The sequence below is a fragment of the Peromyscus eremicus genome, chromosome 16_21 (assembly GCF_949786415.1).
Source record: "Peromyscus eremicus chromosome 16_21, PerEre_H2_v1, whole genome shotgun sequence".
Lineage (NCBI taxonomy): Eukaryota > Metazoa > Chordata > Mammalia > Rodentia > Cricetidae > Peromyscus > Peromyscus eremicus.
Window position 1 is genome coordinate 2,366,018 of NC_081432.1, and position 25,683 is coordinate 2,391,700.

Consider the following 25,683-nt stretch of genomic DNA (forward strand, 5'->3'; position numbering starts at 1 on the left):
AGAAGTGTGAACCTCGGTTAGAATTTTCTACATATTTAGCCTTTTCCATTATACCTAGAACAAAGATCGAGACCAGTTTACCCACTGAAGAGCAGAGCGCTTGACTAGCATGTCTGTGGCCTCCGGTTCCTTTCCCAGCACATCAAAGAAAAGGAAATGAAAAACCAAGACGTTTACCGACCACATTGCTTGTTTGCCCATGTTTTCTTTTTTTTTTTAATTTACTCTTTTGTGTCTACGAAATGTTTTGCCTGCTTGTATGTAAGTGTGCCACATGAGTGCCTGGTGTCCACGGAGGCCAGAGAAGGGTGTTAGCTCCCCTAGAACTGCAGTTGTGTTGGTTGAGAGCCGTCATGTGGGTGCTGGGGACCCGAGTCCTTCCAGGAGCAGCCAAAGCTCTTAACGGCTGAGTCATTTCCCCAGCCCCTTTGGAACCATTGCATTAAAACGGTTCCAAATTAAAGCCAATGCAAACCATGGCATTGTCTTGGGGCTGGAGGTTTACGGACACTGGCTGCGCTTCCAGAGTTCAGCTTCTGTACCCAGGTGTCGCCTCGCCATGACTGGCCTTTACCTGGGTGCTGGATCAAAACTCTGGTTTTAGGGTTTTAGGCCTGTATGATAAACATTTAGAAATGTATATTTTTTCTGTCTTTTTTTTTCAGAGCTGAGGACCAAACCCACGGCCTTATGCTTGCTAGGCAAGCGCTCTACGACTGAGCTAAATCCCCAACCCCTAGAAATGTATTTAAAATGTTTTTAGGTTTATTTATTTATTCGTGTGACTGTTTTGCCTAAACGTATATATGTGCACCACACATGTGCCTGGTGCCCAAGGAAGTCAGAAGAGAGCTTTGGATCCCCTGGGACTAGAGTTACAGCCAGTTGTAAACTGAAGATGCTGGGAATCAAACCTTGGTGCTCTGGATTTAACTGCCCAACCATCTCTCCAGGATCTATACTGTCCTATAGAGTTGTGGCAAATGCCTGTAATACCAGTATTCTGGAGGCAGAGGCAGGAGGCTCACAAGTTCAAGGCCTGGCTGGTCTACATATCTGTCACCTAACCAAGATAAAATAAAACAATCCAGGGCTAGGTGTGTGGCTCGGGAGCGGTACAGCACTCGCCCAGCATGCCTGAGAGCCCGGGTTCCATTCCAAGCACTGGGTGGGGAGGGCACCTGGTGCTGCCATGGGGTATGGTGAGGGAGGGGTCTGGTTTGTGATGGGCTCCAGAGCCTGTCCCAGGGAGGAGGGGGTCTTCAAGCATCATCTACTGGAGCTCAGGGTCTTTGGCTCTGCAGAAGGCAGGTGATGGGTCACGCTGCCCATAATCAGTTCTACTTCACCAGGCTCCCCTTGGCCATCACCTCTCTCCCCCTCCCCTGTGTGCGTGCGTGAGTGTGCGTGCGTGCGTGCGTGCGTGTGTGCGTGTGTGTGTGTGTGTGTGTGTGTGTGTGTGTGTGTGTGTTTGACTATTCTGTCCGTCTCTATTAACATGGTCTTGTAAGGTGTCTTACTGTCAATCATTTTTCCTCAGACCCTCCCCCTCTGCTTCGGCAGGCCAGCGGATGGGCCTCTGTATGTTCCATGGGGCAACCATGCGGTTTACTGACTAGGGCAGCGAGTTACACCAACTGATGACTCTGAGAACTGCTTAAGGGAGAGGGAGCCCACACCCCGAAGTTCCTGTACCAACCGTGCACCAGGAACAAACAGCCCAGAGGAAGGAAGCTCTCTCTTTCTTTTCTTAAAGTCTTATTTTTTTTTAAAGATTTATTCTAGTTTTATGTATATGAGTGTCCACCTGCATGGATGAACATGCTTGGTGCTCACAGAAGTCAGAAGAGGGCATCAGATCCCCTGGAACGGAAGTTGCAGATGGCTGTGAGCAGCCATGTGGGTCCTACCAGTCAAACCCAGGTCCTCTGCAAGAGCAACAAGTGCTCTTAACTGCTAAGCCGTCTCTCCAGCCTGGGAAAGACTATTTTTAACTGAAAAAATGCAGCTAATAAATGAGAAAAACAAGAAAAAAGTAAAAATCACTCATTTGCAACTCCACGAAATAATGGTAACGAACAACACACCCCAGGATGGTGTTGTTGCTTAGGAGGGTTACAGGCAAAACTTCCAAAGATGGTTGTGCCCCCAACCCTGTGCTCAGTTGGGGACAAGCAGGGTAAGCAAGCATGAAGGAGCAGTGGGCAACCATGGAAGCCATGGGGGAATCGGACTCTCCCCAAGAGCAACATGAATCCAGCCAAACCTTCATGGGTCTCACAGCTGTGGACACAGGAGATGGAGGGAGATGTTAGATGACATCAAGGAAGCAAAAATACAAAAGCAGAGAGGGCCATCCCAGGACAACCTGCTGTTTATGTCCAGATGGGACTAAAATCGAGGTGCCAGCTGAGCCAACAGAGGGGTACCACGGATTAAAGAGCTGCAAGAGTCAGCAATCAGGGGCCGGGCGGTGGTGCACGCCTTTAATCCCACCACTCGGGAGGCAGAGCCGGGCAGATCTCTGAGTTCGAGGCCAGCCTGGTCTACAGAGTGAGATCTAGGACAGGCACCAAAACTACACCGAGTAAACCTTGTCTCGAAAAACAAACAAACAGCCGGGCGGTGGTGGCGCACGCCTTTAATCCCACCACTCGGGAGGCAGAGCCAGGCAGATCTCTGTGAGTTCGAGGCCAGCCTGGTCTACAGAGTGAGATCTAGGACAGGCACCAAAACTACACCGAGTAAACCTTGTCTCGAAAAACAAACAAACAGCCGGGCGGTGGTGGCGCACGCCTTTAATCCCAGCACTTGGGAGGCAGAGGCAGGCGGATCTCTGTGAGTTCAAGGCCAGCCTGGGCTACCAAGTGAGTTCCAGGAAAGGCGCAAAGCTACACAGAGAAACCCTGTCTCAAAAAATATATAAAGAGTCAGCAAGCAGGAACAGATTTTCCTGAGTCCTGATTTTTACTTTTGTTTGAAATCATTTTTATGTGTATGAGTATTTTGCCGGCATGTGTGTCTGTGTACCATGTATGTGCCTGAAGCCTGTGGAGGCCAGAGGGTGTCTGGTCCCCTGGAACTGGAGTTACGGGTGGTTGTGAGCTACTGTGTGGGGGGGGGTGTGCTGGGTCAGACCAGGGTCCTGTGCAAGAGCAGCCAGTGTTCATAACCACTGAGCCATCTCTCCACTGGTTTGTGTTTAGAAAAAGGGTCTTGCTTATGGAGACCAGGCTACTCTCAGACTTCTAGCCATCCTCCTGCCTCTGCCTCCAGAGTGCTGAGATTATACTACCATGCCTGGGTTTCAGTTCTGATTTGATCAGATCTGAGATATTTTTGAGACATTCAATTAAATTTGAATATTGGTTAGACAGTAGATGCCACTGTTAGTACTTCTCTGAGTGTTCAGTGACAAAATATTCATTTTTCTTTCTTTTTTTTTTTTCTGGAGCTGAGGATCGAACCCAGGGCTTTGTGCTTGCTAGGCAAGCACTCTACCACTGAGCTAAATCCCCAACCCCCAAAATATTCATTTTTTAAATTTCATTTTAAAGATTCCTTTAAAAGGAACTGAGGCAGGATATGAAGCATTTGGGATAGTGTGCTTTCCAGGCCAGCCTGGGCTACAATGTGAGACCTTGATTCAAAACACAAACAAGCAGCCCAGTGTGGTGGCACACACCCTCAATCCCAGCACTCGGGAGACAGAGGCAGGTGAGTCTCTGTGAGTTCGAGGCCAGCCTGGGCTACAAAGCAAGTTCTAAGACAGTGAAACCCTGTCTCAAAACAAAACAAAACCAATTGTGGATGTTGGCCTGTCTTGGTGGGGTATACCAACGGTCCTAGTTCTGAGGCAGGAGGATTTCAGGAACTAGAGATCAGTTGGGCAGTATAGTAAGATCCACCTTAAAGCAAACAAATCAAAAACTAACCTAAATCAAATGTTGAAAACATGGTAACCATTTTTCTTCCTTTTGTGTTTTGAAAAAGTCTATTAGCCAGGTGTGGTGGCACACTTCTGTTATCCCAGTACTTGGGAGACTGAGGCAGGAGGATGTTGGGTTGGAGGCCAGCCTGGGCTGCGTAGTGAGTTCAATCCACTTTGAGATACATAAGATTTTTGCTAAAAACAAAGTGATTAAAAGACAACATATCTGTCATTTTTTTAGAAAACCTAAGCATTTGTATTTGTGTGTGTGTGTGTGTGTGTGTGTGCACACACGTGCGCACGCGCATGTGCACATAGGAATGTACTGAACTGAGGCCCCTGAGTGCTGATGTGCTTATCTCATGCACGCTGTGTCAGCAGCCCCGAGGGGGACAGACAGGACAGGACAGATTGTCTTAACACTTCTTCGAGAAGCTATCAAAAGAAAATTGACTCTCTAAACTGCAAATGAATGTGACCGGCATTCCTCTACATATAAGATAATTTTTTTAAAGCAGAGTTGGCAGGATGGCTCAGCTGGCAAAGGCACTTGCCACCAACCCTGACAGCCTGCGGACGATCCCTGGGACCCACAGAGGAGGAGGAGAGAACCACCTCCAGCAAGCTGTGCTCTGACCGCAGTACACCTTTCTCTCAATAAACACACGCACCCCTCAAGGACTGAACCCAGAGTTTAGGCATTCCGAGCACAAGCTTTACCACTGAGCTACATATTCACCCAGGAAGTTCAGGATTACAGGCACCCAGAATACTTAGCATCCATCTAGGCTCTTTCCTTTTCCTGCGGAGAAGGGCTCTGCTTTCCCGACACCAGGGGCATCTGCCTAAGGGTGAAGGCGCTGCTTTCTCATAGACTGTCCTTCTCACAGGCTGGGCTGACAAGGCTTCCCGTCTGGCTTTACACACCCGTTCCCTATTTCATATCCCACCCCATTCTAGAAATAAAATATCCTCTGCAGGACAGTGGTGGCACACGCCTTTATTCCCAGCACTCAGGAGGCAGAGGCAGGCAGATCTCTGTAAATTTGAGGCCAGCCTGGGCTACAGAGAGAGTTCCAGGACAGCCAGTGCTACACAGAAACCCTGTCTCGAAAAACCAAACCAACCAACCAACCAACCTACCGCAAACAGCCCCCTGGTACTCCTGGACACTGAAAAGCGCAGGGAGGACTGTCAATGGGCAAGTGGGATTTGACCGGGTTCTGCTTCCCAAGCAATGAGTGGACTGGTCTTTCTCCGAACCTCATCGGTCTCACCAGTGTCCCTGAGGCAGTCAGGAAGGTGTGAGTGGACAGAACCACAGACTCCACAAACGCTTTTTCTCCTTCATTAAAAATTTTAAATTACAAATATTTTGATTTATAAATAATCAAGGGTGTGTGTGTGTGTGTGTGTGTGTGTGTGTGTGTGTATGTCTACCTGTACTCTGAAAGGACGTTCTGCCCTGGGGACTTTAAGCAATCCTCTTCAGATCTTGTACCTGCTTCCAAACCCTAGGAGGACGTTCAGTTCCCTGGGTTCATATTTGTTACACTCCAGGGGACAACCCCTCACCCCCATCCTGTCCCAGAAAGGAACAGCTCCACTGTCCTGAGAGAGGGGACAGGGCTATCCCCAGCATTCTGGAAACGGCTCCTGGCGAGGAAGGGACTAGGACTACTTCCTGTCTGGGAGAGGAAGCTGGGCCGTTAAGTCACAGCCGGGTGACTTCCCTGTCAAAGACAAATTGCTTCTGCAGAAGACTAGAGTCGGAGCACGAGCTGGGTCTCAGGCAGCCCCCGAGGGCCGTGAAGCCGGGTCCAGGACTTGGCGTCCTCATCACAGGGCTCAGAGCGTCCCGTAGACGCTGACTTTGACCATGGAGATGCTCTCGGTGTATCTGCTCAGGCCTTTCTCGTACAGAAGGAACAGCTGAGGGGGCTGCTGCTCTCCATCCTCACCCGTGCTGTTTTCCAGGGTTGTCAGGGACGAGTAGCCGCTGGGTCCTGGCCACACCTGCACTCTCTCTTTCTGCCAGGACGTGCCATTGCTGAAGCTCCAGCGCAGGGTCAGGTTCACTCCTAGGGGAGCAATGGTCAGGAGGGGGTGCGTCTCTGCTGCGTCCCGGCCTGGCCGGCGCCCCCACTCACCCCACCCTCAGGCACTCACGGAACTCAGGATGGGCTGGGTTGGAGAAGAAGACAATGCCCGAGCTGGTGGCCACTGCTCCCGCTGCGACCACAGGGTCCACGAGCTCGGGGTCGAAGGTCACATCGCGGGGCCGGAGGGTGTCGCAGGCGTCGTAGCTGCGGAGCACGATCCTGCAGCGGCAGTGGTAGTTGTTCTGGTTCCGGGCATTGATGATGACCGAGCCGTCGGGAAGCTCGTAGGGCTAAGGGGAGAGAACGGGGCCTCAGGAGAGCCCGGGGAGGGGAGGCTGCGGAAGCCGGAGCTGGGTGAATGCCACTCCTGACCTGGCATTCGTCCGGGTTGAAATCGTGCTCGTGTTTGGGCTGGCCGAAGGGAATGCCGCTCACGCCGGCCCCGTAGTGCCAGGAGGCACCGTGGTCGTCACTGAGGAGACAGAAGACACCGTCCCTCTCCAGCGTCCCGTGTCCACACACGATGAGCCGGCCCTTCCGGGGCTCCCGCTGCTTCTGTGGGAAGAGGACGCGGGGGTCAGAGAGGACTGTACTGGCATTCCCCCCACAGACCAGGCTGGCCTTGAACTCACAGAGATCCGCCTGCCTCTGCCTCCCGAGTGCTGGGATTATGCTTTTTATCTCCCCACATCCAGTACCCTCTTTTCAATTTCATTCCTTTTTTAATGTAGCCTGGCTTTGAACTCAGTGTAGCCCAAGCTAACCTTTAACTCACAGTGACTTGCTTGCCTTAGCCTTTTTGTTCTGAAATAAACTTTTGGTTAGCATACAAAGAAATGGGTTTCGCTGTGACATTTTCATACACGCATACATCATGCTTGTTACTTACGCCCTCCCCACCGCCCTTCCCTGGAAGTTCCCCAGGACATGCAGAATGCACCACTGGGCATGTGCACAAGCGCCCACCCAGCCTTGGGAGCTTAAGGCCAGCCTGAGCGTGGACTCTGCTGGACACTGGGCACTGTGATAAAGGTACCTGTCTGCCCAAAGGCCACCCAAGTCTACCCTGCTCAGGCTAAGGACAGAGGCGTTGACAACCTCCATGTGAGAAGCCAATGGCCAAGTTCCGTCTTCTCCACACTAGGGTGTTCTTTCCAGAATGCTCATGCCTCCAAAGGAATCCCACTCAAGAAAAAAAAAAATCTGATTCCCAGGATCTTGCCCTCTTCACGGGTCCCCAGGATAAAAACCTGAATGCCAGAGCCTGGTCCCGGGGCAAACATCTCTGTGCCGATATCCACGGAGAGATTCCGGGGCGGGCTCCAGGAAACGCCGTCATCCTTACTCCACACCAACATGGTGGAGGCCACCTGGCAGTTGACTTTGTGAGCACAGAGGGTATAGATAAGGAACACCACTCCTGTGTCCACATCGTTGACCACGGCCCCCAGGTTCAGCCCATCGGAGGCCTCCCCGTCGTCTATGATGAAGGCTGTAGAGGACCATGTGCTACCTGGAAAAAAAGTGGTTTCTTGTTCACGTCCTGCCTCTCCCCAGGGACCTTAAGGTGGCACCAGGGCCCTGTTCCTTCTTTCTCGACATTATTTCCTGCTCACTCCATTCAGCCACATAATTTTCATTCCCAGTGAATTATGAGATCACCCCTTGTAGGCTGCCGTTAGCTCCCTGGACTCTGACCCCCTCGGGGGTTCCCTAACTCCTTAGGGACCCAGGCCTCGAAGTTCTATCCCTGGGCGCTTGGATCGGTGAAGGGATCCCCCCACTCCCGATCTCCAGTCACTCGTACAACCCACTTTCCACCCGGGCACCTTTGTACCCTGGTCGGTGGACCTCCTCATGGCGATGAACTTGGCCCCCTCGTCGGAGGCAGACTTTTTCCGGGCCTCGGCGAAGGCGAGGAGCGAGCCCCGAGGGGTGGCGGTGATGAGCGGGATGCGGAAAGTGTCCACCGAGCCGATCTGCTTCCCGCTCACCCACAGCAGCTGCTCCATGGTCACCAGCGGCTGCACCTGTGCGGACGAGGCTTGAAGACCGACCGACAGGTCGCCGCCCCAGCTAGGGTTCCCACGGGAGAGGGCAATGGGGAGCCTGAGCGGGGTGAGGGGTGTCCTTGAACAAGAGAAGGGAGTCCGGGGGAGAGGATGGGCGGAAGCGGGAGGTTCCGGAGCAGGGGAGAGGCTGCGAGGGGAGAGGGAACCCTCGGGGAACCCTCGGGGAACCCTCGGGGACGGGCGAGGAGGACCCCGAAGCGCGCCAGGGGCCAAGGAGAGGGGTCGGGAGAGGATGCGGGCAGGGGTGTCGCTCGGAGAGGTGGCCGAGCTGGGGGGCAGTGGCCACCTCGGCAGGTGCGGCGGGGCTCACCAGGCTGAAGTCCTCCTCCACCCTGGCCCGGGATCCCGCCAGCGACACCAGCAGCAGGGAGATCGCCGCGAGCAGCTGACCCGGGCGGCCCGCCCGGCCGCGCAGCGGGGCCCGGGGTCCGCTCGGCTGCGCCCGCGCCATCGCTCCCCTCCGCGAAGCCCGTCCGCGAACCGGTCACCCGCGGCGAGCCGTCAGCTGACCCCGGCCCTTTAAATGCGCCCACGTCACCCCGACCCCGCCCCTCGCCAGCCGCGGCCCGCGCTGCCGCGACTCCGGTTGGTCCTTCTCGCTGTCCGACCTCGGCACGTGACCCAGGGGGCGGCCTCAGGCCCCGTAGGAGCTTTTTGATTGGCCCTGATACCCGGAAAGAGACGGAGGGGCGGGGCCTGTTTTAAAGCAGCCGGTGGCCAGGAAAGGAACTAAGGGACGGCAGCGTGACTCAGTTGGTAGAGTGCCTTCCTAGTTTGTAGGAAGCCCTCGGTTCAGTCCCCGCCACCACCTAAATCTGGTGTAGTGGTGCGCACCTTATATATAAATGTATATTTATTTATATTATTATTTATTATATAAATAAATATTATATATATATATATTAAATAGTCCCCTGGGGTTGGGGAGAGGGCTCAGTGTGAAAAGCATTTGCTCTACACTCTTGAGGACAGGAGCCCAGCCAGCCGAAGGACAGGACTTCGTATCTCCAAACTTCATATAAAAGCTGGGCAGGTATGGAACCCACTCTAATCCCAGTGCTCTGGAGGCAGAGACAGGAGGTCACGTGGGCAAAATGGTTCGCTGAACTAGCTGAATTTTTTTTTTTTTTTTTCAAGACAGGGTTTTGCTGTCTAGCCCTAGCTGTTCTGGAACTCACTCTGTAGACCAGGCTGGCCTGGGACTCACTGCCTGGCACATAGAAGCATTCTTAAAATAAATAAAATGAACCGGACGTGGTGGCGCACACCTTTAATCCCAGCACTCGGGAGGCAGAGGCAGGCAGATCTCTGTGAGTTCCACGTCAGCTTGGTCTACAGAGCAAGTTCCTGGACAGCCAGGGATACACAAAGAAACCCTGTCTCGAAAAACTAAAATAAATAAATAATATATTAATTAATTAATTAATTAATTAATTAAAAAAAGAAATGAATAGCTGCCTGGATTGTTGGTGACATATTACCTTATTTGAACAATACGCCCCCTACACACACACTCTTCTTTTGAATCAAGGTCTCACCCAGCTCCACCTGGCCTTGAATTCACTATGGAGTCAAGAATGACCTGGAATTCCCAATCCTTCTGCCTCCACCTCCCAAGTACTGTGATTACAGGCAAGAGTCCCAGGCCACGTTTATGCTGGACACAGAATCTGGAGGCCTTTACATGCTAGGCAGCCACTGTACTAGCTGAGGGACACCCCAGTCTCCTAACCCTAGCCCCTGAACAAGTTTTCTTTTACTTGGTATCCAACCGTGTAACAGTGATTTAGACTTTAATAAAAGAGAAATGAGTTTGGAAACAAAACCATACTTATCAAGAATATAAAATATTAATCTTTAATAAAATCTGTTTACTATAAAATTGTGATCCTTAAGGCGTAGATGGCTGGGCTTCTGTGTAGGAGGGCAGCAGTTCCGGGTCACGACCCCATCTCTCACTTCTTCCTCTTTCCTTCACCGGGTGTCTTATTCTTCTTACCCAGAATCTTCAGAAGTGACTTGGGCATGTAGTAGGGCCGCTCCTGGGAACCATCATTTCTCTCCAGATCCTCCACTGAGTGGCAGAAAGGACCCATTAGAGGAGATCTGATAAACGGAACCCTGTTGAACCCCAGGAATAATCCGGGCTGTGTAGATCAAACAGCCTGGTTTCCTGACCAAGCCATGTAAGGCAGCTTATAGAACCTACCCAGAAAGCTGTATAACCTGCTTCCTCACATCAAGTGTGTAAATAATCGTATTATTTCATAGACTGACAACAGGATTAAGAAAAATGGCATGTCGGTTCATCATGGTGGAGGTGGAGACCGCAGGACTTAGAATACAAGCCTAGCCTGAGCTACACAGCAAAACTCTGCCTTGGGAATGGTTGTGCATCTCCATGATTCTAGCACTTGGGAGGCAGAGGCCGGAAGACTGTTTGGAGTTGGCCCGGCCTGGTCTATATATCCAGTTGGAGCCAGCCAAGAAGACATGGAGAGATCCTATGTAAATAAATAAAATTTAACCAAGAAACAAAACCATAAAACAACAAAATATTCCTGTTAATTGCTTAGTGCATGGCTTGGCACAGCTGTGGGGTGTTCCTGCCTTTGCAGACACAAGGTCCAGGGGGCATTGTCACTGGGACAAAAAAGTACCACGATTTCCCGCACTTGGGGGCTGAGGCAGGAGGATCATGAGTTTGAGCCAGCCTTAGCTATACAGTTATTTCCAGGTCAGCCTGTGCTATATAGTGTGATTCCCATCTCACCTCCCTGCATGTCCCTTCCCCCAAAAGCCTAAATAAAAGAAGGAAGAACAGCCCACACACACATACTTTGACTACCTCCTGGGAAGTGTTTCGTGGTTAACATCTTCCTACATTTTCTAGCCAGGCCTCTGTCTGAGAAGGTCCCCCTTTCTGAGAATGTCCAGGGTTTATCCCTTCTTTCCTCCCCAAACTTCTAGTCTTAGAATGCCTGAAGATATTCTCACTGGCCCCTTTAGTTCAGAAAGCCACAGGCAACCACTCTCCAAGAAAAGCCAGAAGAATCAAGCGCTTGAGAGTCGGGGAGGCGGTTGGTCGGGGGACACTCACAGAAGCAGAGGAAGAGCGTGTCCACACACATGCCAAAAACGCTGAAGAAGCCACTGGCGATGACGTAGGCCCCCATGATGGAGGTCTGCAAGAAACAAATCTGATTGGCGGGCAGTGGTGGCACATTCCTTTAATCCCAGCACTCAGGAAGCAGAGCCAGGCGGATCTCTGTGAGTTCGAGGCCAGCCTGGTCTACAGAGTGAGATCTAGGACAGGCACCAAAGCTGCACAGAGAAACCCTGTCTCGAAAAACCAACCAACCAACCAACCAAACAAACAAACAAAAAGACTGATTGGGACCCCTGGCCTCTTCTGGAGACATGGGTGAAGCAGAGAGAGGTGTCACTCACCATGATGGGCAGCCAATAATAGTTGAGGTGGGGGTTCTCAAAGTCCTTTCCCAGCCCCTTGATACGACCGGAGAAAAAGAAGAAAGACAGAACGCCTGTGTGGACAAGAGTCCCGGGTCAGTGCTGCTCCCCACAGACACCCCTTTCTGCACCCCAGTGGGCGCCTGGCTCTGTAAACCCTGACGTGGCCCTTACCGACGCCTCCGACCACCAGCAGCTTCCCAAAGAAGAGGAGCAGATCTGTGACTTTATCCAGGACGACGACCCTGTAGTGGAAGTGAGGGGTGAGGGACCTCGCAGGACTGGGAACAGTGACGTCTATTCCCATGTCAAGATGGTGACAGCAGAGCACTGGACCAAGCATGAGACCCTTCTGAGCAGGGTCTGCCCATGAGGCCAGCTTAAGGATGCGAGAGCTGGGTAGGGGACCCCATGGCAGCCGTAGGGGACCCCATGGCAGCCTGACCTGACTACGTTCCTCATGAGCAGCATGAAGGCATTTTTGGCTGAGACACAGAAATTCTTCCCATAGATGGCGATCTGAGAGGAGCAGGAAAGGTCAGAGCCACACCCTTGGTGATCTTCCCCACATGATGGTGGAGCCTGGGCAGAGGGGCTCAGGGCAAGGGGCTGCTGGAGGGTGTGCTCACCATGATGTAGGCATTGCGGTTGAGAAACTTAATAAACTTCTCCAGACACCAGAGGCAACACTTGAAGCAGCAGATGATGCATCGGGCCACAGGATTTTGGGATCCTGGGGACAAAGGAAGCCGACGCTTAGCCACTGGTTTCCGCCTGCCTGGCCCCCTTCAAGAGTCCAGCAATTCCAGCAGCTCAGCCTGCCCGCTGCCACCCACTCACCTCTTAGCTTGTGGTCAATGTATTCCAGGATGATCCGGGCTATCTGCACAAGGGTCAGGATGAGGGTTCCAAATGCCAGTGACCCAGTGTGGTAACTGCAGAGGGTGTTTAGGTAAGTTGAGGCACCCCAGCACTTCCTGGTATTCCTAGGGCTAACATTTCCCTAGGGGGCTGCCCCTGGCTTACCGGAGTGTGCGGATAAAGGCTGAGCCCAAGGGGAAGGTAGGGATGTCTTGAGGTTTACGAAAGGCCCAGTAGAAGGAGGCAAAGGCTCCAGCAAGGACGCACTGGCCCAGGGCCAGTACCCAGTTAACAGTCCAGAAGAGCCCCAGGACCCCATAGATTTGCAGGTTGAAGAGAGAACGTTGGGCTAGGCCTGTGGACGAGTAGCCCTGGAAGGCACACGTGAGCCCTGGGCACGAGGAGAAGTTCTTGGATTGGTCCTGGAAGTGACAGGGAGGACATGGCAGGTTCAGGCCTGGGACTTGCAGGTGGATCCTCAACCTTCCCTGTTCCTAGCAGCCTCCAGGCTCAGATCACCTCAGTCTTGCCTTAGTGTGACTAACCAGCTTCCTGGTTTCCAGACTGGCACAAGAGCTGTCTAGAATGCCTCGGGCAAGACCAGTGTGTGGGTGGTTTTATGGTTTCAGCCTGCTCTCCATCTTACTTTTCCAGGAACCTGTTTTAGAGAAGACTCTGAGCTGCCGTCAGGGCACCCAGGGTATTTAATGACATTAAGTAATTTTGTTGGCTGTAATAACAAAACAGTGTCGGGGTGTGTGGCATGCGCCAGTGTTCTGCTGGGATTGAACACTGATCTTCACACATCCTGCAAACCCCACACACAAAGCTGAGCGTCATGCCCAGCTTCGTTAGATTTCGCCTTTCTTCTTTTTTTCCTTTCCTCCTATTTTTAGTGTAGAAGTCGGGGCTTTAAGAACAAAAGACAACTTCTTATCACTGACCTAATCCTCAGGCTCTGCTTCTTAAGTCATATGTCAAAGAATTGGAGAAGTATATCAGTTGGTAGAGTGCTGGCCTAGCACATAAAACCCTGCATGGTTAGGCACACCTGTAATCACAGCACGTGGGAGACAGGAGTATCACAAATTCTCTGCCACATAGCAAGATCCAGGCTGGGCCTGGAATACAAGAAACCCTGTCTATAAATAGATAAATAAGCTGGGCTGTGGTGGCACATGCCTTTAATCCCAGCACTCAGAAGGCAGAGCCAGGTGGATCTCTGTGAGTTCGAGGACAGCCTGGTCTACAGAGCGAGATCCAGGACAGGCACCAAAACAACACAGAGAAACCCTGTCTTGAAAAAAATTAAACAACAACAACAACAAAAAAAAAACAACAGATAAACAAACAAACAAATGCTCTTTGAGATCCACCTTAGCATACTTATGTGTGAAGTGGCATGATAGTCAGAGTTTGTATTCAAACTACCGGAGCTATGTAGTATTTTACCCCAGCAATCCCAACATTTGAGGAAGCTAGGGTAAAGGGGATCATTGTGAGTTTGACGTCAGCATGGGCTACAGAGTAAGTTTCAGGGCAGCCTAGAAAAATGAGAGAGAGAGAGAGAGAGAGAGAGAGAGAGAGAGAGAGAGGGAGGGAGGGAGGGAGAGAGGGAGAGAGGGGGAGAGAGAGAGAGAGAGAGAGAGAGAGAGAGAGAGAGAGAGAGAGAGAGAGAGAGGAGAGGAGAGAGGAAAGGAGATCTGCCTGCCTCTGCCTCCCAGAAGTTGGGAGGCAGAGGCAGGCAGATCTCTGGGTTCAAGGCCAGCCTGGTCTACAAAGTGAATTCCAGGACAGCCGGGGCTACATAGAGAAACCGTGTCTCAAAAAAACAACAACAAAGCAAAACAAACAAACAAACAAACAACAGAGAGGGGGGAAGTGAGCTATGCCATGCCTCAGTGGTTGAGCACACTGGCTGCTCTGCAAGAGGACCAGGGTTCCGTTCCCAGCACCCACATGGTGGCTCACCACTGTGTGTAACTCTAGCTCCAGAGGATCCAAGGCCCTCTTCTGATCTCTTTGGACAGCACATACAATGTGGTGCATAAACATACATGAAGTCCAGACACTCATATGCACAAAATAATAGTAAACAAGAAAGAAATCATAGAGAAATAATAAGAGAGAGACAGAGAGAGAGAGAGAGAGAGAGAGAGAGAGAGAGAGAGAGAGAGAGAGAGAGAGAACATTGTTTTAAACTTCTTAAAAGTTGAGGGTGGGGGCAGCTGAGGCCCTGGGTTCAAACTGTAGCATTGCGGAAAAAGAGGAGGAGGAGGAGGAGGAGGAGGAGGAGGGGTTCTTATAGGAAGCTGCGGGCCACCGGATCTGGGCACAGGGACTCACCACTACTGTACGGTTGACTTCTGCATGTGTTTGGAAATGTCCACAATAACACATAAAAAATGAGTAATTAAAACTAAACAAATCCAGAAAATATGACTTTAAAAGCTTCATGGTTCCTGAGTGCCTAAACCATGAATGTTTGAAATAAAACGGCATAGCGGTGCCCGACTTTAATCCTGGCATTTGGGAGGCAGAGACGGGTGGATCTACTTGAGTTTGAGGCCAGCCTGGTCTACCTATTGAGTTCCAGGACAGCCAGGGCTATATATATAGTGAGACCCTGACTCAAAAAAAAAAAAAGAAAAGAAAAGAAAAGAAAAGAAAAGAAAAGGGCACGGGGCGGGGGCGGGGGGGGGGGGGGCAAAAAGCCCCCTTCTCTCAACAGATCACCATGGGTTTGCGGCAGCCTTCACAGTTAGAGGGTGAGTGAGTTACAAAGGAAAGCCCGGTCCCCCTGGGCGCAGAACACAGAGGGTCTTCTATAAATCTGAATGAACCTTCTCTCTCTTTTGTGTGTAGGAGTTGTTTTTGAGGCAAGGTTTCCAGGATGACCTTGAAGTGGAAATCTCTACTCTTAACCTCCAGGATGCTGGAGTTAGAGGTGTGCTCCTGTGGGCACGGTGTGGCTTTTTGTTATGCTTATTTTTGTTTTTTAGGGACAGCCTCACAGCTCAGGCTGGCCTCAGACTAGTTGTGTAATGGAGACTGGTGTAGATCCTCTCCTCAGCCTCCACCTCTCAAGGCTGGGAAAGTACCCACAGGCCTCCCGGGTTCCTCCAGACATCGCTCCGGTGGACCTCTCAGTGCCGCTGTCTGGGGCTCTGTTCCCAGAACTTGGCAAGGGAAATAAAACAGTCCATCCAGTGGGAGTCTCTGTCCTGGGCAGGCATGGTACACAGCACCAGATGTACCCAATGCCATTAATGCTCCTAAGCCACCCACAGAGACGGCGATTAGGATCAGCTCCAATTTATAGAGTAATGGGTGGAGACCCAGGAGGAGAAAGTATTTAATGGCCTTGAAGGCAGAGAAAGGTCCTGCTTGCTATTCAGCCTCCCCACCTTCGCTTCAGAGGTCCTGTGCCCACATCACTCTACAAAACGGGTACTCAACTGTAGAACTGAGGAGGTTCCATCCACGGGAGAATCCTTGCCCTCTCAGGTACTTCTGCATTAGGGGAGATCTGGGCTAACTGACCCCCAACACCCCCTCAGCACCCACCCTGCTCCCTCTCACCATGGGGTCACAGGACTTGTTCACAGGTGCGCCCTCACATCCCGGTGTGCTTGGGTCGGGCACCCGATAGATGTACTGGGGTTGCCCGGACGTGGCCAGGTACCCAGAGGTGAGTCAAGCAAAGCATGATGGCAGCTGTCAATCACAGGACACCCCTGGAACTGGTACAGGTTGTCCGCCACACACACAGGGCTGGCATTCAACCCCTGCTCACCCGGGCCACTCAGTCCCCTTACATCCCCACATGGGACCTGTCCTGCCCCCGGAGCGCCAGTGGGGGCTGTACAAAGGATACAGAGCAGTCATGGCCCAGTAACCGATGCAAATGACCAGGAGGACGAAGGTGACCAGAGGGTAGAACATAGTGGACATCATCTGGCCCACAGCCCTGCAGGGAGACAAGAGCAGTCCACTGGAGCCTCAGCCCTGGGCATCCTCTCCCAGGCCTGACCCTGGCTGGACTCCTCCTCTGGCCTGTTTGAGTCTCCAGGCCAGAAACAGAACTACAGCTTTTGTCTTCCACATCCCCAGCACCTGGCTCCAGACAGGGTACATGGTAGACTTGCTGGGTGAACCCAGTAAGGCTCAGGGGACACTCAGAGGAGCCTGGAGTTGCAGGAGATACATGGGGGGCTCGGGGAGTGTAAGGGAAGAGAACCCCCAAAAGGTGGCCCGCCCCTCTGGTCCATTTGGCAGTGTCTGCTTCTCCCACCTCAACTCCCGCCACCTTGACTCCCACCACCTCAACTCCCGCCACCGCGACTCCCACCTGTGCCCACAGAGTGCTAAGCCATTGTTCTACCCATTTAGTCAGCAACAATGCGCTCAGTCCCCACAATGCACTCAGTCCCCACAATGCACTCAGTCCCCACAGTGTACTCAGTTCCCACAGTGCCCTTGCAAAATTTAAACTGCTGTTACAACATCTTACAAACAGGGAGGCTGGGTGTGGTGGCACATACTTTCAATCCCAGCACTCAGGAGGCTGAGAAATAGCGGGGTTGCCATCGGTTTGAGGCCAGTCCGGGTTATATTGCAAGACACACCCTCAAAAGAGTGACCAGGGTAGGGAAATGATACAGGAGGACTGGGGATGTAGCCTTATCGGTAGAGTAACACACAGGAGGCCCTGAGTTAAACCCCCAGCACTGAATAAAGGAGGTCAGGTGGTACATGCCCAACCCTAGCATCTGGAGGTAGATGCAGGAGGATGCATTCAAGGTCATCCTCAACTATACAGTGAGTTGGAGGTCAGCCTGTGCTGCCCAAGAACCTGTGTGATCACCATCACCACCATATTGTGCAGGCAGGGAGATCAGGAGTTCAAGGACAGCCTCAGTTACATAGCTGCTCTGACATTAGCGGGGGCTACATGAGCTCCTGTCTCCAAACAAACAAACAAACAAACAAGCAAACTCTTGGGGCAGCAGAGACGGCTCTGCAGTTCAGAGCACTGGCTGCTCTCTAGAGCAGTCTTGGGCTCACAACTGTCTGTAACTCCAGCTCCAGAGGATCCAATGCCCTCTTCTGGCCTCCAGGGACACCAAACATGCGTGGTGCACAGACATGCACGCTGGCAAAACACCCATACATAAAACAAAAATAAATCAATCTTATCTCCTTCCACCCCCCACCCCCCAAATAACAACAGAACAAACCAGACAGGGAAACCGAGGCCCTAAGAGGCTGAAGCTCAGCGGTGTTACTTACTGAGCAATTCTGCCTTTCTCCTCCAGGGTTCTTACTACCCCATCCAGGCTAGCACCCCTGCCCAAGGGCCCCTCTCCCTCACAGGCAGGCCCTGACCTGCTGGCTTCCTTCAGCAGAGCGATGGCAATTCGGATCCTCTGGCGCAGGAAGATGAGCATGAGCAGCAAGATGCCCTCAAGGACAGCCAGAACAATTACTGTGTGGGGACAGCAGGTGGTGGTCCCCAGTCAGAGCTGGGGTCACCCAACCAACGCAACCCTTGGCAGCGAGTGGATGGAGGGGGGCAGCAGGGGACTCACCAGCAGCCAGCCAGGTCTCCTGCACACTCTGGTAGGCACTGAGGTTGGTGGTGAAGCCCAGCTGGGCGATGGAGGCCCCCTTGTCCCGAAGCGTCCGGTACTGTTGCCAGCAGTGGTAGATGCCATAGGCCAGCACGGCCAGCACCCCCACAATCAGCAGCAGCACCAGGGGAGCTGCCACCAGGCGCAGGAGCAGGATGAAGAGCAGACTCAGTACCAGAGCCACACCCAGGGCCCTGCAGGTAGGGAACGTAAATGAGGGTGGCCTCCTAAGTCCTTCAGAGCCCCCTCCCCCCAATTCCTTTCCCGTATCCTCCAGTATTCGTAGCTTCAATTCACTTTCTGATACAAGTCCTGCCTGGCTCAGGGTCCACTCTGATCACAGCCTTGGCTTCACACACAGACTTAGGGAAAGGGAGTCAGGGAAGGGCAGGGGGGAGGAGGGAGGGGCTGGATTGGTCGTTGGGAAGCTGTGGACTCACACGAGGATCCAATACCAGGACTGGGCAAAATCTTCAAAGATCTTCACAGAGACATCCCGGGCATTGATGCTGTCAAGGAGGCCACTGTTTGGAGAAGGATGGAGTCAGATGGGGCTGAGGGTACGAAGGGACATGGGGGTGATGGAGAGGACATTTACCTGATCCCCTTAGAGACAGTGGTGTTATCAATCCATTCGTACCCGGGTAAGGTGAAATTAATGTTGGGGGATGGAAAACAACGTCCCAGAGCTAGAAGAGAGAACAGGGGCTGCTGGGTGGGAGTCTGTCTGACCCTCCCACCCCAGAGCATGGTCACGGGAGGGAGCAGGGATGGGTGGGCTCTGCTCTTTCAGGGTTGGGGGTGCTGCAGCCTGTATTCCCTCCCTGCCGTTGGGCAGATGTCCTTACACCCCATTACCTGGATTCCTGCAATACCTCCAGCCCTGACCTTGCTTCCCTACTTAGGTCATGGTCTCTTCATTCCACATCATTGGTCCCTCAGCAGAATGGGTTATCTCAACAGGCTGTCATGGCCCTGGGCCAGGCCCTGGATCCTATGCACATTGCACACCTCTGCGCTTGCTCGTGGAGTCTCTAAGTAGTCTCCTCAGAATCTCTCCTCTCACTCTCAGCTCAGCCCCTGCCCCAGCTCTATCTCCAGATCTCTAGCTGGGCCTGTTACGTGACTGACTCTGGACCCGCAGGTAGCCAAGCAGGTTTGTTTTTATCACTTACATCCCAAAGTTGAGGAAACAAGGCACAGAAAGGTTGAGTAACTGGCCTGAGATCCTCCTGCTGGAAAGTGCTCAAGCGTAAATCCAGATCTGTCTGCTTCAGAGCGGCCCTGGGGCGCCCTTGCCCTTCCCTATGGCACTTGCCTTGAAATCTTGTCTTTTCTCATACTATAGTCAGAAAGTACTGGGGGGCACACATGGGCTGCAAAGAGGGTGCCTGAGAGAAAGAAGAATAGAGCTCAAGCTTTAAGCTGTTTACGAAGAGAGTGGATGCAAAGGATGGTGCTTTCAGGAAGTTAGCTTGGGTTGTTTACACTGAGGGCAGATACAAGGATGGTGCTGAGAGGAAGTTAGCTTGGGTTGTTTGTATGGAGATTAGACCCAATGGTGCCGAAGGGAGCATTTTCTACTAAAACAAACAGACAGACAGACGGACTGATGGACAGACAGATAGATAGACAGACAGACAAACAAACAAACAAACAAATAAATAAATAAATAAAGGCAGCTAGACACGGTGGTGCCTTCCTGGTATCTCAGCAGAGGGACAGGCTGAGGCAGGAAGATCACACACTGGAGCCAGTTGGGCCACAACATAAGATCCAGTCTCTAAGTAAACCAAACCAGTTCCGAGTGCTGCTGGGAAGAAGCGTGCACCAAAGAAAGGTCAACTGTGATGGGCCTACCCAGCCTCGTCCGTTTGTAACGATTGGATGGATGTCTCAGGTGGCTGTACTCCCTCAGATTTATTCATCCATTACATTTTATTAAAAACAACAACAAAAAACCCTACCTTTTTTAGATTTATCTATCTTGTTTTATTTTTGAGGCTGGGTTCACTATGTAGACCTTTGCTGGCCTGGGACTCACTGACTCCATGGAGATCCTCCTGCCTCTGCCTCCAGAGTGCTGAGGCTAAAGGCGTGCACCGCCACACCCGGCATATTTTGTGTGTATGAATGCTTTGCCTACATGTGTGATAAGCGTGACTGGTGCCCGTGAAGGCCAGAGGAAGGTATCAGGGCCCCTGGATGGTTACGGATAGTTTTGAGCCACCGTATGGGTGCTGGGAACCCACATAGGAGCAGCACACACTTCCCTGCTGAGAGTCTCTCCAGCCCCACCATGATTGTTTTCAGGAGATTTATTATTGTCACTCTGTTCTGTTTCTGCAGTGCTGAGGATGGAACCCAGGGCATGGCACAAGCCAGGAGACAGTGTTCTGCGCACCACTCATCCACACGAAACACTATTACATCCACTTATTGTGTGTGACCGTGTGTGGGTTGTGCAATGCCTGTAGTGATTGGAGAGCTGGCTCAGGAGTCCATTCTCTCCTTCTACCGTGTGGGGCCTGGGGATCGAACTCAGGCCGTCAGACTTGGTGGCAAGCACCTTTGTGTGTCCAGCCATCTCATCAGCCCTGTTTTACTGTTGTTTTGAGAGAGGATCTTGCTATGTGTCCCAGGCTGGCTTTCAACCTCTCCTGCCTCTGCTTCCCTGTTACTGGGACCATAGGCTTGCGGCATCTGACTGGTCTAGTGCTCATCCAACCTCTTGTAAATATCTCTGATCTCTCCACCCAGAATGTAGGGAAGGCATGCTGAGGGCCTCTCTTCTTCTGGGCCTGCGTCTTTCATTTGAGAAATGAAAATATTGGATGAGAGGATCCCTGAGGAGTAACGTCCATGGTTCTCACCTGGAGTAGAAGGGAGGAGGAAACTGGGACAGAGTTCTTGCTCCAGGCTTTTCATCACATTCTGGGGGTGGAGAAGGAAGAACAGACAGATACACAGATATAAAAGTGTGGCTCCCACCATCACTACCACCACCACATCATCACCACCACTACCACCACCACATCATCACCACCATCACCATCACCACCAACAACCATCACCATCACCATCACCACGACCATCACCATCACCTCTACCACAACTTCTACCACATTAAGGCTCAGATGGGCTCATCCCTCCTTAGAGTCCAAGTTCCCTACCACTCCTCCACTATGGGACGGGAACCAGCATTTACCATATCTGGGGGCACCTCTGGTAGACAAAAGTTCTTGTTTTCTTTATAAACTTCACCCACTGTCTTTGAGAACTGGGACCTGTCCACAGCCCACGGGGCCACTGGGCAGGAGGAGACACACACCTGTGGGTACAGAACATGCTAAGGGGCTGGTACCTAGGGCCTTGGGGACAGGCGGGGCTCCCACAGGCCCTGGCTTCTGACCTGGGGTGTGGGGCACTGTAGGCCATTCTGGGCGATGGAGATGATGTTGGTGGCCACGATACAGTTGAAGATGTTGAAGTATAGAACGTAGGGTTTATTCCTGCAGGAAGAGAGGGCGCATATGCCTAAGGGCCTGGACAGGTGCAGGGTGTCATTCTTTTAACACACAGCCCTGTGGACCGAACTAGTTAGGTCCAGCTTCTGGCCCAGCTTCTCTGGGGAGATAAGGAGCCCCAGAAGACCAGCTATGGTAATAAATTGCACCAGCCAATGTGTGGCTGAGAGTATTGATTCTGGAGCACAGGCCCTGGCAAGGTAGCTTTATGACCTTGAACAAGGCCTCAAGTCTGTCTGGTGCGAAGTGAAGTTATCAACCTCGGGAGGCTTAGCAGTTTAGGTGTGAAACACCCCACCTGCCTGGAGCATTGTAATGGTGACAGGAGTGTTAACAGATTATTTACGGGCATTTCCTGCATACTTTCTGGAAGGGCGCTGTTGCTTCATTGGAGGAAGTTAAAGCCCAGAGAGGCTGCTCATACCACCCAAACTCATCCCAGCTGGGGACCCAGACAGCGAAGTCTGAACTCTAAACGTAGACTCTTAAGCTGGCCCTGCACTGTCCAGTCCCGGGGAGGCTGGGTGAGGAAGGGCTGGAGAACAGCAGATGCCAGGCTCTGGTGTCTACCTTGGGGCGTCTCCTGCCCCCCAAGCTGCTGTCTTCCCTCCTCATACTCACTGGTTCTCCCCCATGCCACAGTAGGCCCCCGTGGAGTTTCTGGGGTAGAGCACTTGCCGAGGGTCTCCATACACCCAGGCTGGAGAAGGGACACACAGTAAGATCATAGGAAGGCAGACACTTGGGGGCAGGCAGCTATGTGGTAATCCCTCCCCAGGTCGCTGCCCCTCACCCTGGGTACCTGGAAACTTACCCACAAGCCCCACCACGATGTAACCCAAAATGAAGAGCAGGAAGAGGACACAGCAGATGATGTCTGTGCAGCCCCTGGGGAGAGATGGACGTCTGAGCTGGGATGTGTGTAGGGATGGGTGGGGTTTGGGTGCAGGTGTGGTTTTGACATGGGTTAGACGATTAGGGGGTGCTAGAGAGACTGGCATGCCTGTTTGTTTTTTTTTTTTTTCCATTTGTTTGTTTGTTTGTTTCTCTGTATAGCCCTGCCTGTCCCAAAACTCTCTGGCAGACCAGGCTGGCCCTGCCTCTCCGAGTGCTGGGATTAAAGGCGTGCGCCACCACCACCCAGCAAGATTGGCATTCTTTATCTATTTCAAGAAAAATTTCCTTAGGATAGGGATTCTTCTGCTGGAATATAATCACACATGATAATCACAGATAATCACACACACACATACACAGGCTTGCATGCTCACAGGCACATGCACACAGAGAGAGACAGAGGCAGACAGAAAGAGAGGGAGCTCAGAAATGCTCGTCTGGGTGAGTTTTCCCCAAATGTATACACACCCGAGTAACTGGCACCCAAGTCAAAAAATAGAATGACCCAGCACCCAGACCCTCAAATCCCCCTAGACACACAGATGCCTCAGTGGACCAGGCTCCTGCGACAACCCAAATCCTCCCCACATCCCTGGAGACGGTGCCCACAGCTCACCTGTTTTTGATGGGGCCTCGAAAGGAGGGGTCATATTTGGCTGATTTCCCTGAGGGCGGGGGAGAGTAAGAATGAGGCAAGTGTTCTCTCCCCACATCCTGTCCCTTCCAGACATCCCTGGGTCCCAGGAGCCTGCTTGGTTGACTAGCAGGATGAGGTCACTAGGGAGCTGGATCGGCAGTATCCTGGTCTGCAAGCTCTGTGAGCAGCATGGTGGCTGCCTGCCTTGGCTTCTCCCCTAGCAACAGGTGGGAAGTGGGGCCTTCGTTTTTTTTGTAGTACTGGATATTGAATCTATGGCTCTCTACACGAGGGGCAAAGAGTCTGCCACTAAACTATAAGCATGGCCATTTTTTTTCGAGACAGGGTTTCTCTGGGTAGCTTTGCGCCTTTCCTGGAACTCACTTGGTAGCCCAGGCTGGCCTCGAACTCACAGAGATCCGCCTGGCTCTGCCTCCCGAGTGCTGGGATTAAAGGCGTGCACCACCACTGCCCGGCTTACTTTGTATTTCAGACAGGATCTTTCTGAGTTCCCCCAGCTGACCTTGAACTTGCCATCCCCCTGCTTCAGCCTTCTGAGCAGTTTTTTTTTTTTTTTTTTTTTTTTTTTTTTTTTTTTTTTTTTTTTTTTTTTTTATAGTAGGCTTCTGGAAATGTGTTTCTGACTCTCCCCCCTCAAGGCCATCTGAGTAGAATGTGGCCCTGGTCCTCGGTCCCTTCCCTGGTCAGCTTCTGTGACACCTCTTAGTGGCTCTCAGGCCCCCATCCTATCTCTGCTCTCACCCCCTGCCTGGTCCTCTCTGCTGGGAGGACCTCTCTGGACCACCAGGTGGGGAGCCCTTCAGGGGACCGTGTCACTCTCACACTAGCTCAGCCCTCTGGCCCAAGGATATGACAAAGAAAGTATGATCACAGCTGTGAAGCCCTGCAGGGCATAGGGAGGAAGCAGGAACTCTGCAGACCCTCCACTGAGGCTACCACACGGCTCTGGGTAGCCAGCCAGGTTGACACCTGAGCTGGGGTTGTGGCCATGTCCTGTTCCTGGTCCTCCCTCAGTACACAGGGGAGGGGGTGGGGCCAGGCTGCCAGGGTCCTGGTAGACACTGAAGGAGAGCTGAGGGCTGGGCTAGCCTGGGGTAGGGTGGAATCTGCTTTCTTGGGTATTCTGGACTCAGTCCCACCCAGACTTATGGACACAGGGTCAATCATTGACCCAAAGCTGCTCCAGGAAGTTTTCTGTGGAGTGCTCTGGCCCTTAGTCTCCTAGGGGACACCAGCCCCACCTAGAGGAGGCCCAACCATCAGAATGAGCTCCCCTGTAGGCGCTGAAGATCCTCAGGTAAGGAAATGCTCGCTCAGCCCTCGCCTCTCAGGACTTCAGGGAAAGACTTCCAGCCCTTTAATTTCACCAGTTCTGGAAACAGGCCCCTGCTTCCTCTCTCCTCAGGCCTCACGCTCTACAGAGCCCTGTCCCTATTTCTCAAAGTGCCCCAGACAGCTCCCCCCTTCTTTTTCTTCCCAACAAAGACCGTAAGGCAGGCATCAGCCCTTTCTCCACCACAGTCCTTAGACCCCACTTTTCACAGGGGTTGCAGCAGGCAGACCCCAGCAGTTGAGGGTCCCAGTCTCCCACTTCACAGGAATCCTAGTAGGCTGTCTCCTCAAGTTTGGGGTCCCAGCCCCCTAATCCTCACAAGAACTTTATTAGTTCAGAAGCCCGGCTTCACGTCAGAGTCTCCACAGGGTGTGGGTTGGCAGACCCGCAGCACCTTTGCGTCTCAGAGATCCAAAGTCTAAACTGGAGTCCCCCTGGTTTGCAGGAACCCAGCCTCCCCCTTGGTGGCTGCCGGACCCTGAGGTCTTGTCCTGAGCAGGAGCTTCAGGACTCCAACCTGCCTCCTAACCACGAGGGCTTTGTTTGCCGGGTCCCTGCCCTCAGGGACTTAAGAGTCCAGGCCCGAATCCCTGCGCCCCCCAACAGCCCCCAGAGGCCAGGCCCAACACCTACACACTCAGATCCCACTTCAGTATGCAAGACCTGTGCTGTGGCCCAGCAGAGACCATTCTCCCAGGACAGGATTCTCTTTCCCTGTTTTCCCGGGGCCTCTCCTCAGAGACCTAGGGATTCTAGTTCCTCTGCCTGGAACCAACCTCAGTCACCACCACGGCCTGTAGAGCCCCGCCGCCTCTCCAGAGCCCAGGCCTCTAACCCCAGCCTTACCGTAAGCCTCGTTCTCATCCTGCTTTCCCCCCATGGCTCAGTCTCCGGAGTGATTGGAGCCAGGGAGACCTGGCCGCTCACCTGCCGCCTGCCCCGCCCTCCCAGACGTCACAGCTCCACCCCCGCCTGTGGTCCCCGACACACTCTAGTTCCTTCTTCTGATTTCAGCTCTGACCAGCAGTCGAGATACTGGGCCTCAGGAGCTGCTTGCCGGCATGCCTCAGACCACAGCAGGAAGAACGTGGAGTACTTTGATTAAAAAAAAAAACACTGCGTAATTTTTCAAAGTGCTGGAACTGTGGCACACCTTTGCAAATCTCAAGGCTGTGATTTGCCTTTGTTTAAATCCCTG

The 25,683-nt window shown here is 52.5% G+C and overlaps 2 protein-coding genes across 2 annotated transcripts; both read right to left on the bottom strand.

The window, feature by feature from the left end:
* Window positions 1-5,354: 5,354 nt before the first annotated feature.
* On the bottom strand, window positions 5,355-8,571 carry Neu1 (neuraminidase 1). The gene is made up of 6 exons (XM_059281703.1): window positions 8,416-8,571; window positions 7,871-8,063; window positions 7,284-7,546; window positions 6,406-6,588; window positions 6,101-6,323; window positions 5,355-6,012 (listed from the first exon to the last, which is right to left on the bottom strand). Exons 1-6 carry the CDS (start codon window positions 8,554-8,556, stop codon window positions 5,780-5,782), a joined length of 1,236 nt encoding a protein of 411 aa, XP_059137686.1. The 5' UTR covers window positions 8,557-8,571; the 3' UTR covers window positions 5,355-5,779.
* Window positions 8,572-9,948: 1,377 nt separating this feature from the next.
* On the bottom strand, window positions 9,949-25,413 carry Slc44a4 (solute carrier family 44 member 4). Its single transcript, XM_059282215.1, has 21 exons — window positions 25,332-25,413; window positions 23,111-23,159; window positions 22,412-22,485; window positions 22,219-22,297; window positions 21,483-21,582; window positions 21,279-21,401; window positions 20,944-21,004; window positions 18,669-18,759; window positions 18,511-18,594; window positions 18,029-18,264; window positions 17,826-17,925; window positions 16,312-16,407; window positions 16,020-16,119; window positions 12,603-12,859; window positions 12,417-12,511; window positions 12,206-12,309; window positions 12,022-12,095; window positions 11,751-11,821; window positions 11,556-11,650; window positions 11,206-11,290; window positions 9,949-10,179 (listed from the first exon to the last, which is right to left on the bottom strand). Exons 1-21 carry the CDS (start codon window positions 25,363-25,365, stop codon window positions 10,061-10,063), a joined length of 2,127 nt encoding a protein of 708 aa, XP_059138198.1. The 5' UTR covers window positions 25,366-25,413; the 3' UTR covers window positions 9,949-10,060.
* Between the last annotated feature and the right edge of the window lie 270 nt (window positions 25,414-25,683).

Coding starts and splice junctions, on each gene's coding strand:
- Neu1 (XM_059281703.1), bottom strand. CDS start 8,556: ATGGCGCGGGCGCAGCCGAGCGGACCCCGGGCCCCGCTGCGCGGCCGG. Junction 8,064..8,415: donor TGGAGGAGGACTTCAGCCTG/GTGAGCCCCGCC, acceptor TCGTCCGCACAG/GTGCAGCCGCTGGTGACCAT. Junction 7,547..7,870: donor GAGGAGGTCCACCGACCAGG/GTACAAAGGTGC, acceptor CTTTTTTTCCAG/GTAGCACATGGTCCTCTACA.
- Slc44a4 (XM_059282215.1), bottom strand. CDS start 25,365: ATGGGGGGAAAGCAGGATGAGAACGAGGCTTACG. Junction 23,160..25,331: donor GGATGAGAACGAGGCTTACG/GTAAGGCTGGGG, acceptor CCCCGCCCTCAG/GGAAATCAGCCAAATATGAC. Junction 11,822..12,021: donor CTCATGAGGAACGTAGTCAG/GTCAGGCTGCCA, acceptor CTTCCACTACAG/GGTCGTCGTCCTGGATAAAG.